The following is a 13321-nucleotide window of genomic DNA, read 5'->3' on the forward strand; positions in this document are numbered from 1 at the left end:
TAATTAATCATTTTACCCGAATACATCAGCTGTGTTTAGACACGTCAGACGAAGGTTTGAATAGGCAGAAGATGTATGTTGAGACAAAAAGAACTAGAAATACAATTAATACTTATTTTAAATTATAGGCAACAGCCAGAAAACAGAGTTGAGTTTCTTTTTGGTGAAGTAAAATATTAGCCTAACTGGAATTTTAATTCATTCAACTTTCTGGATAGAAAAGCATAAAACGGAGCGGCCAAATGTCTTCAGGGACTCCCTTCAATTACACTAGGACAGTGTGTTCGGGGGAGAGAAAGGAAGCCATGGTCCCCGCCCCCCGAAACGTCTGGACGTTCTCTATTATCTTTGGTGCCGAGCCGACCTTTTTTCTTCCCCATGATGGAAATGAAACGTATTCCCCTGTGATTTCAAAGCAAGATTTACTTGGGGATTAGTTTAGTCCACCCAAAAGTAACTTGTTTTGCTTCTACCCGCGGTCACCCTGGAGTCTGATACAAAGGGCTCCCTGTATCTTTTCTGTTTTTCCCAGAAACGCAAGGACAGATGCTTGCAAGCTAAAAATCACTCAGAGAAAACAGATGTTCTTTTCCCTCTCCCAGAAGTTGCAGCTGTTCCAGGTCCATGGGGAATGCGGCAGATGACTTCCAAATGGCAACGGAAGCTGGGAGGGTGGCTGTCACAGTGTGGGCACGGGGCTCCCCCAACGTGGCTGAATGACTGAGCAGATCACTGCGGGGAAATGAGGGCCCCGCTAGCCTGGGGGTGGCAGGCGGCTCACGAGAACCAAAGACACCCTTGTCTCTACACTTGGAATCAACGAGTATGATGCCCAAGACGACACAAGGCAGCAAAAGTGGAGGGAGACTGTTAAAATCCCAGCCGGAGGCACCAGGATAAAGCTTTTGTTTGTTGCTCAGAGAAAGGCAATCCTCATGGAAGAAAGCAGCCTGACTGCACCACCAGGGCAGACGGAGGCCAGGGCTCCTGCAGAGGGAAAAGCTGTCCTCGCAGAGTTGCAGGAGGCCGGACGGGCTGTAGCTGCCAGTTCTTCGTGCGACCAAAGCCGGTGACTAAACAACTGAGCGCCCACGGACTCTGCGTCCCCGGCACGGGCTCTGCCCTGGGCCAGCACTGGTGCTCCCTTCTGCGTGTGGACCGACAATCTGGCCGCTCTCCACAAAATAAAAAAAAACAATCCAGCATCTGGGAAACTGCCGCTCAAAGGACGTTTTGAAGAGCTGCGCGTCTGATCACGTTTATGAAAACGTGCGTGAATTTCCTCCCTTTTCTGAGACTCTACCTTCTCATGTTCACGTCACTTACGTAGAAGCATAAACCCCAAACCCATTTTCTTTAGACAGTATAGAAAATTAATGGGGGCCGACAAATAGCGAACACAGAAAGTAGCGGCATGGACGCAGGGCAGATATTTGGAAGGAACTCTGAAATCAACTGTGTTTAAAAAGAACAAGCCAAAAACCTAGGAAAACAACCCAGCGGAATCACAAACAGACGATAAAACGGACCAATCGTATCGCTTCCTGGCACACCTCCCACTCGCCCCGCCAGGTTTTAATGTACTTAGAGTCTAACAACGTGAGGTCGAGCATTTCCAGAAGCAGCAGGCGTTTTCCAGAGTCCTCTCGACTCGGGAGGCAGGTGGCCCGTTTACCTCAAATGATGAGTCGCGGTCCCTGAAGACCAGACCAGGAGAAAGAGCCGGAGGCAGAGCTCCGCGACCCGCCAGCCCCTCGGCCTCTGCCCGCGCTTCTGCGGCCCCCAGTGCCCGGGCGAGAGCCGGGGCGGGCCGCTCTGTCCTCGGTCCCGCCGGGAGAAGCCCACAGGGCAGGCCCGGGGAGGCTTCTCCCACAGTAGGTCCCTCCGTGAGGCCAGCTGCTTGCGGGAGCGGGCTGCGCAGAGATGGGCCGTCACCGGCCCCGGCAGGGACCGCCCGCCTGCTGGACGGCACGCAGGAGCCTCCAGGCCCGGGCGGCAGGGGGAGCCCCGTGGCAGGAGGCTCTGTGGGCCCCTCCTGGGCTGCCGCCCAACACCCCCCTCGGGGGCACGCTCCCAGCCCACCGCCCCTGCTCTCCTGCCGGCAGGGCCATGGGAGGGGCCGCGGGAGCGACTGGACAGGAAGGGGAGGGAAAGGAGGGACGGGAGGCAAACCACCCCAGAGAGCCGCTGGTGAAGCGCGTGCTGGTGACTCTTGTCTCCAGATTTTCCGTCTCTCAGAGCCCACGGGTGATTTCACCAGGGCCTTCGACATGGTTCCCTCGAAGACAGCTTCAAACAAAGGCCTAACGTTCCTGACGTGCTCACCCCTTTAAAGCCTGAACGTGTTTCTAAGGCATCTTTGATGCGTGGCCTGCTGGGAGGGGACCCTGCACCTCGGGCATTTAAATCGGGTTGTTCACAAACACAGTCCGGCCACAGCCCCGAGATCCTCGTTCAGGGGTGGGCGGGGCACTGGCAGGTTTTAAAGCCCCCTGCGTGTTCCGGCTCTAAGTTATTACTGCCTCTGGATTAAATAAGCACCTTCCAATCAATCCCTTCCTAATGGGAACACTTGTGACGCACGCAGACCTGGCTCACGAGAGGGAAGAAGTCCCTGCTCTGCAGGTTGAATGTGAAGCTGCCAGGGGACGTTCTAAGGGGACCGTCCCGGCAGGCGTTTCTCTAAGTGGATCTGAGGCCTAGGGAGAGTCCAGGCAAGGCACTGAGATTTGGAAGCTCGGGCAGTAGTGAAGACCCTGGACTGGATGAGTGTGCAAAAGGACAAGCAGGAAAAGGAGGCCAAGCACTAACAGTAACCAAGGAAAAGAAAGGCGAATGAGACACTAGAAATTCCCGTCAGAGGAAGGCTGTCTCGTTCCCCAGACCTGAGGGCCCATGGCTGCAGTCCACCCCAAACAAAGCGGCTTATTAACCTTCGAGTGTTCATTAAAGGAACAAAAAGTGAACCACACCCCCACCTGGGGCAGAGAAAATCTTAGAAACATCTTTGGCAAGCTTTTATGAAAAGTCAAGACAAAAAGATTTTAGGGAAATGTGGTATTAATCACCCCCCAACACCACCAAGCCCCCAACAATTTCTGTTAGGATTTTACACCTACCATAGGCTTCAGCGCTTGTGATCTTTGTGTTTCCTATGAACAAGACATGCACAAATACTTTTACAGCTTATTTTCTCTCAAATTCCACAGTTGCACTCAGAAAACTATCTACTGAAAAATAAAACTGTTTAAAACATGAACATGCTATTTCAGTGATTGCCTTTTGTATCATGCTTCATGGTCCTTTGTCAATTTATCCAGTTTTTAAACCACCAACATTGAAAGGCATGCTTTTCTAAAGATGGCATACCAGCAGGAGACCCACAGAAAGCTGTTACTGGGTGCTAACTTGGCATCTCCGGACTTATGTTCTTAACCACAGTGGATGCCTTCTAAGGTTCTTCCCAAGTGCTGACAAGAGAAGCTACTTCCAGAGGGCTCCGTCTGGGGATTTTATAGAATTGAAATTTACCATGAGAGAGAGAGACACAGAGAGAAAGAAGGGTCCCACAAAGAAACAGATTTAGGAAATGCCACATACTGAACTTCCCTTCAAGGCTCAGCAGCTCTGAGAATACTGTCACGGAAACCTACTAGACCCAACGTGTCCAAACATCTCATCAGGGAGCACCTACGAACATCTTCAAGAAGGGGGCTCATCCAGAAACACTCCCTTAGCTCGAACCCACCTTCAGAGCCTTCCAGCAGGTAGAAAGCAGCTCTCCAGTCAGCGTGAGACCCTCCCCCATCCACCCCACCCCCGCCAATCCGCAGAGCCCAATTATATGCCAACTATGTGATAAAAGTGAGATTCAGCCTACAGACGAAGACTGAACAGGCCCGCATACAGCGTGAAGGATACTGGTGGCAAATTGCATTATTCAGACTCATGAGATCCGTGGGATGCTCACATTTTTTGATGACACGTCTAGACTTTTACAGTCACACACCTCAACGTCCTCCAGTGCCCACACCTTTGCTTACCACACACAATGAGTAAAACATGTATATCCATGTCAGACTAGCCAAGATACTGTCTTTCTAGAAAGTCTGGTGACTCAAGTTATTGCTTCAAGTTTGAAATGAGAATACAAGAAAAAAAAAGGAGAGAGAGAGAGAAAGGGAAACTACAACAGAGGGCTCCAACGATGCTTATATCACATCATTCACACCTCTTACATGTGGTTTGAAACTCTCGAATCTCTGATTAACCAAAGTGACGAAACACAGTTCGATTTTCAGGAACCGGGGTGGGGTTCACATGCACAGCCTCGCAGGAGTCCCCGAGGTGGCCGGCCAGGAGCAGGACCTCAGGGGGAGCTGCAGAGAACCTGCACGCGCCCTCCTCCCATCCCCCGGAGGCCCCTCCTCCTACTCAGCAGCAAGAGGGTGGCGAGGGGGGGCACTGGGAACAGCCGAGAGACGCAGGGAGGGAACTAGGGCAGCAAAGAGGCGAAACCCACCTCTGTCAAATGTTTCCAGTGTACTTTTTTTTTTCTTTTTTTGGAGCAGATAACCACACTACCTCTATAACAAACTAGGAGAACTCAGCGCATGTATACAATTGTCTGCTGTGGTCGAATACAGTTCAAACTAAGTTACCTGACCTTGAACAACACTCCTCTCTGGCCCTGCGGTGAGACCGGCACACAGGAGTCGCATGTGCTGGCAGGCGCGCTACCTTGTGTGGCTTTCCCTTCCCCCTCCTTCAGTCGGGCATCTTTATTACGACAACCTCCTTGCTATCTCCCTCCTCCTGGACTCGGGCTCCGGCCACCAGAGCACTTATTCGGGGTGATAACTGCCTGGTTATGCATCTCCTTCCTTCACCAACCAAAGAAGGTCCAGGTGCAGAGCCCACACCTGCATCCCTGGCCCAAGTGAGGCGGGGCAGCAGGGCTCCGAGTGCCCAGAAGCAGGGAGGCGTGTGACACGGCAGCGGGGGGACAGCTGACGCGAGGGCCAGGGACCCTAGAACCTGGGCCTTAGCATCAAGGGAGAGGACGACCTTCGGACACAAATGAACAACACAGTCAGAACGTGCTGCTGCAGGGAGAGGCAGCGCTCAGAATCCCCAGGACTTGCTGCACACGCACAAAATCCCACTAGCAGTTTTTAAAAAGCAAACACCTGTGGGCTTGCCTGTGTGGAAAGACACTTCAAATCCCAAGTCATTAAGGGCTCACACACCTCACTGAATACGTTGGAAACATTTTCGGCTCGGTTTTCTTCAGTATGGCACAAGCGAACACTAGTTAAATGTGCTCTAGGGGGCTTCCCTGGTGGCGCAGTGGTTGAGAGTCCGCCTGCCGACGCAGGGGACGCAGGTTCGTGCCCAGGTCCGGGAAGATCCCACATGCCGTGGAGCGGCTGCGCCCGTGAGCCATGGCCACTGAGCCTGCGCATCCAGAGCCTGTGCTCCACAGCGGGAGAGGCCACAACAGTAAGAGGCCCGCGTACCGCAAAAAAAAAAAAAAAAAGGGCTCTAGGGGGGCCAGTCTTAAACCCAACTGCCAAAGATCCCCGTTTACCAAGAGTGCTTTTTAGAAACAAGGTAAAGATAGACACAACCCTGCACACTTGTGGTGCACGCAGGAGGGCCAAGGGACCCAATCATTTGCTCAAAGAAGACAGCAGAAAGTCAGGCGAAGAACGTGCCACTCCTGTTGACAGCGACTCCGATGGACCCGCTCTAATTTCCCCAATGTCAAACGGAGGCAGAAACTTGATTAAAACCAGAAAAAGTAATATCAAACTTGGTTCGCTATTAAACCAAGAAGCGAAGCTAGAATTAAATTCACTTAATAACCTCCAGTTCATAACCTCCTGCTCTCACGTGGAAGTTGGGTTGGTACTGGCTCCCTTATATTAAAGCTGTTGTCATTTTCGTCAGACAGTCCACGAATGAAAGAGCAACGGACTGCAGATGGCTTAATGCACCTCTTAGAAAGTAAACACAATATGCGGGACCTGGAAAGTAAAAGAACATGTAAGAACCAGGAGATGATCCTCCCAATACTTTCCACACTAGCCAGAGCGAGCGCAGCTCCTAAGTGTGCCCAGGAGCTCGGGAAGGAGACCCTTACAACAGTCAGAAAGATGATCTCAATGGGTTGGAATAAGCTACCTGCCCCACCCCACCCCAAAAGTTAACAACGAAGATGTTTCCTTTCTTAAAAACGTGCACAAGTTGTCATAGAGGAAATGTCCGCGGGGAGGCGCCTCCCTGTTCCTCATGACTTGAGTCACCCCCCTGCAGTGACTCCCACTGACCAGAGCTCCCAGCAGCCCCTCCACGCGGTCCCTCGTGCTCTAGAACACAGCCCTGCAAAAACCAGGCCCCCGAGACCTTGCAACCCTGCACAGCCAGCAATCCTGCAACGCCCACTGGCTCACTCCACTCGTCACTGTCAGAAGGGGAGAAGTGAGGTCCATTAGCAAAGCCAGAAAGATCACACTCGGGTTAAAACCCATTTCTCTCAGCAGCCATACCTCCCCTTCCAAAGTTTTACATTCAACCAGTATAAGTGAAACGACTTCCAGCACCTTTTCCCAGGGAGACAAGTGAAAATTTCTCCTCTTTTCAACCGGAAACCTAAGCTCTTAAAGACAAAAACCAAAACAACAACAAAACTTTGCTAGGAAATACACTCATATTTTCTGCTGCACCTACTCCTTGAAGAATAAAGCAATACGGCAGGAGGACACAGGCTGTGCCGGCAGCAACCAAGCCGGTCCAGGGCTGCAGTCCGTTCCTAGGGAGACGAGGAGTTCCCGTCTGCCGTGCCTTCCCCTGGGTCAAGATCTGGAGCAACACCTTCTAGAATCTGAGAGCTTGGTCTCTAATTTGCACACGCACCAGACTCAGGCGGAGGACCCACCACAACAGTTGACAGCAGCCCCGTCAACAGTGTCCCTCCAGATCAGGCAAGAAGGGAAACTGACTCTGTGCAAATTTGTCCCCAAAGCAACAGCGGCTCACAGTGACCAGAGTTAAGCCCGACGTGCGGTGAACTACAGACACAGAACCACAAAGGGCCGACCGTGAGTTCACAAGCACCACCTCAGGGGAATCCCCGTCCTCAACCGGAGAAAGCGACCACAGCTGCCTTGCACTCCACTCATTCCTAAGCCCCGTGGAAACAGGGTTACTTGTTACCTGATGAGGCGGAACCCTAGCCCTGGCTGGAAACAAGAGAGAAAGCCTCAGGGCCTCTGACACACGTGCACGAGGTGTGGATGGGGGCAAAGCTCGGGCTGACCAGGAGGGCGCACGTCTGCCTGGGCGGCACCGACAGCAGCTTACCTCCGTGGAAGTCTGTCCATGTTGGGGGCATGTGCCCACTGTCCATCGGGCTGCCATCCCTTTGAGGAGAGGGAGACATGGATGGGAACCAAAGGATCTTCTAAAGGCAAGTTCTTACCGCAAGCTGGCCCAAAGGTCCCTGCAATCAAAGAAATCATTGTGGTTTTGCATTTGGCATATTTATGCCCCTTTTCTTCTAGGGACAAGTCTGTCAGCCTCTGAATGGATCTCCGCTTTCAGAACACAAAGTGTCCAGAAATACAGCTAGCTCCACCTAGGTAAGGAATACAGGAGATGGGAGAAGGGCAAGGAGTCTTCAAGGCACACCCTGGTGCAGAAAGCGAGCGTAAGAGCATTTCCTTCTCAAAAAAGAGCCAGAAATCAATTGTTACTTTTAAAGAACCAACGTTTTCTACCAAATATTTCAACACAAGCAAACTCCACCTCTTCATACCCGTTCAAAAAATGGGACCAATAATGACTCCAAAATCTACACGGCACTCTATACCAGCCCTAGCTAAAAGCAAGGGAAAACGCTTCTATACGAAGAAAAAAATGTGGGTGATTAGCTTCTATAAGCACTGGTCTATAATCAACCTCGCCATCGGCCTAGCTCCGCTGAGTCCCATTTATAATGACAGGGAAAATTCATTAGATCGAATTGAAGCACGTAATCAGAAAGTCAATCTCACACTAAGTCAACAAAAAATCATCAAAGTCCAGGAAACTAAGTTAAATACCACAAATGCTTGGTCTACTTAACAGGTTACATAAATTGCTTTTAGCAATTCAACCTGCAGTAAGCCAACCACCACCCAATGCCAAAACATCAATACTTCCCAACTAACTGCACCGCTAGCAAAGCTGTCTATATATTCTACTGCATATAGTAACAACAATTTCCTTCTTTTCAAAAAATTCCTCTTTCCTTCAAAGAAATACCTGAAGATATTTGATACACGCCACCGCAGTAATGCGAGTAACAGAAATCAGAACACTCTGTTTCGTCACCTGTGCATCAGGCATACAAAGAAAGGAGGCATTTCACAGGCGACCACAGAACCATCCTCAGGTGAGGAAAAAGACAGGCGGCGCCAACAGGACAGCTGCGGGACCACAAAACCAAAGGGGGGTTCTTGGCAGAGACTGGGCACAAGCAGAGGTGTGGGAGGGACGGGGCCGGCCCGCAGGGCTGGTGGGATGGCGGTTCTGGCCGCTGAGGCGGCTCCAGGGCCGCGAGGGAAGCCAGATGCCCGGCACCACCGGGGACTCTGCAGCATCGGCTAGGCTTCTGATCTCCGTCAGAGGGGCCACGGCTCCTGGAACAAATGCAAATTCGTGCGTCCGACACACATGAGCTACAGAGTGAACATCAGCTCTGCGTTAGAGATCGAATAAAACAATTTCCACGTGCCAGGCAAGAATTTCTCCCGTTGGACTACCTGGGAAATAAGGTGGCAGTAAGTCAAAATTCCACACTGGGACAGTACGGCCCTTTGAAGACAACATCTTCCAGCCTCGGAACCACGGCAAGCGTGACACGGTGACCCCGGGCCAGGAGCCTGCAGGTCCCCCATCGGGCTAACCTGCTCAAACTTCTGGTGGGCGCTGCACGGCTGCGTGCGAAGGGAACGCGGACGCGCGAGCCGATGCCCGATTCCACAGAACGGTGGTGGTGGATGGCGGACGCTGCAACGCCGGCCACGGCAGCCACCGAGGGCGGGACCCACGGAAGTCTCCCTGTCCAGCCCTCTCCCTTCTCGGGCCCCTGGCCCTGGGACTCTGGGAAGCCCGCACTCCTTCCAGCCCCAAAGGAAAATCCTGCTTGGTGGGAGCCGACAATGTGGCCTCTCCGTGCCACGGTTTTCTGCTCTAGAGGACAAGAGGTGGGGGCCAGGGGCCTCCAACGCCCTTTCCCGCTCTAACAGCCTGGGATTCCAACTTCTCTGTGCACGGGAAGTGTTTCACGAAACGGCAAGCTAAGCTGAATCAGATGGATATGAACTTAAAAGATCAAGGTGTCCAATCTCTCTCTTTTGCAGGTAAGGAACACAGCTCCGACAGCAGGCGACCAGCCACACTTCTGGCTTCACTCAGAGCCGAGACGGTATCTTCAGAGGTAGGCGGACCGTCTCCAGATCTCGAACTTGGGGTCAGAATGGCTAGAAAAGTACGGAGAAGTGACGGATACGGTACAAAGCAAACCATCGCCCAGCCCCCCCGCCCTTTTCTAAGTAGGCTTCATCTCCAGCTTGTTTATGATTTTTCCCAAAACCAAATCTGCAGACGTCTCCCCACAATCTCCAAACTTTTGTTTCTGGTCAAACTGGAGCTGCATTATCCCACCAACCTACCTGGCTCAAAACGCGGAGGGAAGGTACCGAAGTGGAACTTAAAACCAATGTATGAAGAAGATTTAACATTACAGTAAATTCAGAAACATAAAGAACTGTGTGCTCACCAAGGCTGTCCAAGCCACCCGGAGCCCCCCTTCTTCCCACGGCCTCCTGCCACTTACGGTACTCCTGTTTGTCTCGGACCGACCCCAGCAAAGGGAGAAACAATTCCATGGTGCCACACAGGGCCTCTCCCAGCTGCCACCTGAGAGACTCTGAGGCATCAACCCACAAGCCGTCCCTTCCCGCCGGTTGCAAAACACAAACGTCTCCTCAACTCAACACACAAGCCAGCGCACGGTGTTCTCAGCTGTCACTTTGAGCCGCGTTAGCCCTCCACCCCAGAACCCAGAGAAAGCTTAGGAGCCGAGATGCAGAACCGCCAGCCCAGAAGTGAGTCAATACTCGATGATCAACTGAACAACCAGCTAAAATGCTGTCTCAGCATCCTTCCTAACCCATGACCAGGAAAGAAGTACTGGGGAGAGAATCGGCAATGGGAACCCCGTCCAAGGCCAGGTCAGGTTCTATTTTCCTGTTCTATCTGTGAGCACCACGCAGAACTCAACAGAACAAAACCGACAGGTAACGGAGGGGGACTGGACAACTCTCAGCTAATAAAGCAACTCTCGGAGCCTCTTGGCAACAGCAACTAGAGAAGACTTTCCCTGCTCTATGAAACCAATTTTTTTTCCTTAGAAATTAGAAAGGGCGCACTTTAGATCTGGCTAACTGCCATCTACTTACATCAAGACTGAAAGAGAAAAATCACATAACTATCTTCAAAATAACAGGAAAAAAGTATGTGCTCTTGTTTGTTTGTATAAAAACAAGACAAAAAAAAGTCTAACCAGGAATAGAAGCAGACTTCCTTAATGGAAAAACAAACAAACAAAAAAGAGGCCACACATGAAAATTCTACAGCAAATACCATACTTATTAATGAAAAATTTAAGATGCATTTCTTTAAGGTCAAAAACAAGGCAAGGTGTATCGCTCCCGTCACTGCCAGTCGACAGTCTAGAGGTCACGGCCAAAACATAGGATGCAAGATGGTGATATGAATGGACGGGAGCACAAGAAACCATCATTGTCTGTAGATGTGAACATATGCATAGAAAACTAATGAGTTCAGCAAGATTGCCAGAAACGATGTGAAAAAAAACCCAACATACACATTCCCTTAAACTAAGCAATAACCAATCCGAAAATATATCTCTCAAAATAGCAATAAAAACTACGTGCCTAGGAACCAGCCCGATCTTCAATTTTAAACTGTATTAAAGCTCGCATAAGACAACCTAACCAGAAAAAAGGCATTCACAGTCAAGGATGGGATGACTTAAGATGTCAATTCTCCTCAAAAATCAATGCTTAGGGACTTCCCTGGTGGTGCAGTGGTTAAGAATCCACCTGCTAACGCAGGGGACACGGGTTCAATCCCCGGTCCTGGAAGATCCCACGTGCCGCGGAGCAACTAAGCCCACGTGCCACAACTACTGAGCCTGCGCTCTAGAGCCTCCAAGCCACAATTACTGAGCCCACGTGCCTAGAGCCCGTGCTCCGCAACAAGAGAAGCCACCACAATGAGAAGCCCGCGCGCCGCAACAAAGAGTAGCCCCCGCTCGCCGCAGCTAGAGAAAGCCTGTGCGCATCAACAAAGACCCAACGCAGCCAAAAATAAATTAAAAAAAAAAATCTTCCTGGGTTGGGACATATGGTTAAAAAAAAAAAATCAATGTTTAAACTTCAGTAAGATTTTAAACAGAAAATGTACAAACTCATTTTTTGCATGTATGTGGGCAGAGGTGGAGACGGTTATCACGCCAGATATTACGACTTAAAACAAGGCCAAGGTAATAACAATTCACACACACACAGACCATGAATGATACTGGCCCAGGAAAATAAAACAGAAAATCCAGAAACAGGCCTAGACACATATGAGACTTTGCTATATGATATAACATCATACGCGAGTGGGGAAAATACTGTTTTATACAATAGTGTTAGGAAACTTATCTCTACATGGAGAAAAATAAAATCCCTACTTCAAACTGTATATCAGACAGATAAAAGATCTAAATGTAAAAGGCAAAATTATAAAGCCAACAAAAGAAAAAAATTTAATATATTTTTAACCTTAGGAAACAAGTAGGTTCCTTAAACAGGATCCCAAAAGCAGAAATCAGAAGGTAAAAACGGATGGATTTAACTACATTAATATTAAGGAGTTTTTTCAACGAGACACCTTGAAGTTAAAAGCAGGATAACAGTCAGGGAAAATACTCGTGGTATCTCAAACTGATACAGAGTAACTTCATACTTACCAAACACTAAAATACAGGAAAGCCAATGGAAAACTAAAAAATATGAACAAAATTCAACAGAGTAAGAAATCCCAAGGGGTAAGAATATATGAATAGACACTCACACCTACTATTAACAGAAAAGCAAATAAGCATAAAAAATACTATATTGTACTTATGGGATTGGGAACAGTTAAAAAGTTGTATATTGGGCTTCCCTGGTGGCGCAGTGGTTGAGAGTCCGCCTGCTGATGCAGCGGATCAGTGCCCTGGTCCGGGAAGATCCCACATGCCGCGGAACGGCTGAGCCCGTGAGCCATGGCCGCTGAGCCTGCGCGTCCAGAGCCTGTGCTCCGCAACGGGAGAGGCCACAACAGTGAGAGGCCCGCGTACCGCAAAAAAAAAAAAAAAGTTGTATATGAATGTCGGCAAGGAAGTAGACAATCGAGGCCCAACATCGCTAGCCATGAGGGGAATGCAAACCAAAACCACAATGAGATACCACTTCACACCCCCTAGGGTGGCCATAATCAAAGATGCCACGAGGATGTGGAGGAATTAGAACCCTCACTCACTGCTGGTGGGAATGCAAAATGATGCAGGTGCTTTGGAAAACAGCCTGGCAGTTCCTCAAAGGGTTAAACACAGGGTTACCATGTGACCCAACAATTCCACTCCTAGGCATATACCCAAGAGAAATGAAAACATGTCTACACAAAAACTTGTACACTAATGTTCATGGCAACATTATTCCATTATAATAGCCAAAAAGTGGAAACAGCCAAGATGTTCATCAACTGACGAATGGGTAAATAAAATGTAATATATCCATACAATGGAATATTATTCAGCAATAAAAAGGAATGAAGTACAGACACATGCTACAACGCGGATGAACTTTTTGAAAACATTACGCTAAGTGAAACGGGCCAGTCACAAAGGCCACCTACTGTATGATTCTGTTTACATGACATTCCAGAACAGGCAAACCTATATGGAGACAGAAAGCACCTAAGTGTTTGCCTGGGGCTGGGGAAGCTGGGAGGAAATAGGGAGTGACCGGTAACAGGCACGGGGTTTCCGCATCAGATGATGAAGATGTTCTAAAGTTCACTACGATGATGGCTACAACTCCATGAATATACTAGAAACCACTCCAACAGTGCATTTTAAGAGGATGAATTGAATGGCATGTGAATTATATCTCAATAAAGCTTTTCTTTTTAAAAAAAGGGAGAAAGAAGAACCAGC

General features: G+C 49.6%; 1 protein-coding gene across 4 annotated transcripts in view; it reads right to left on the reverse strand.

The window, feature by feature from the left end:
- STK24 (serine/threonine kinase 24) overlaps positions 1–13321 on the reverse strand; it is a 102408-nt gene that overhangs the window by 37893 nt on the left and 51194 nt on the right. Inside the window, exon 2 of one of the 4 annotated variants that reach the window (XM_079902751.1) lies at positions 7366–7504. The exons of the other annotated variants lie outside the window; for them this stretch is intronic. Within the exon in view, the coding sequence (XP_079758877.1) occupies positions 7366–7422 (57 nt within the window). The 5' untranslated portion in view covers positions 7423–7504. The remainder of the gene's footprint in view (positions 1–7365; positions 7505–13321) is intronic. 4 annotated transcript variants of the gene reach the window in all.

The sequence above is a fragment of the Stenella coeruleoalba genome (assembly GCF_951394435.1).
Source record: "Stenella coeruleoalba genome assembly, chromosome: 18".
Taxonomy (NCBI): domain Eukaryota; kingdom Metazoa; phylum Chordata; class Mammalia; order Artiodactyla; family Delphinidae; genus Stenella; species Stenella coeruleoalba.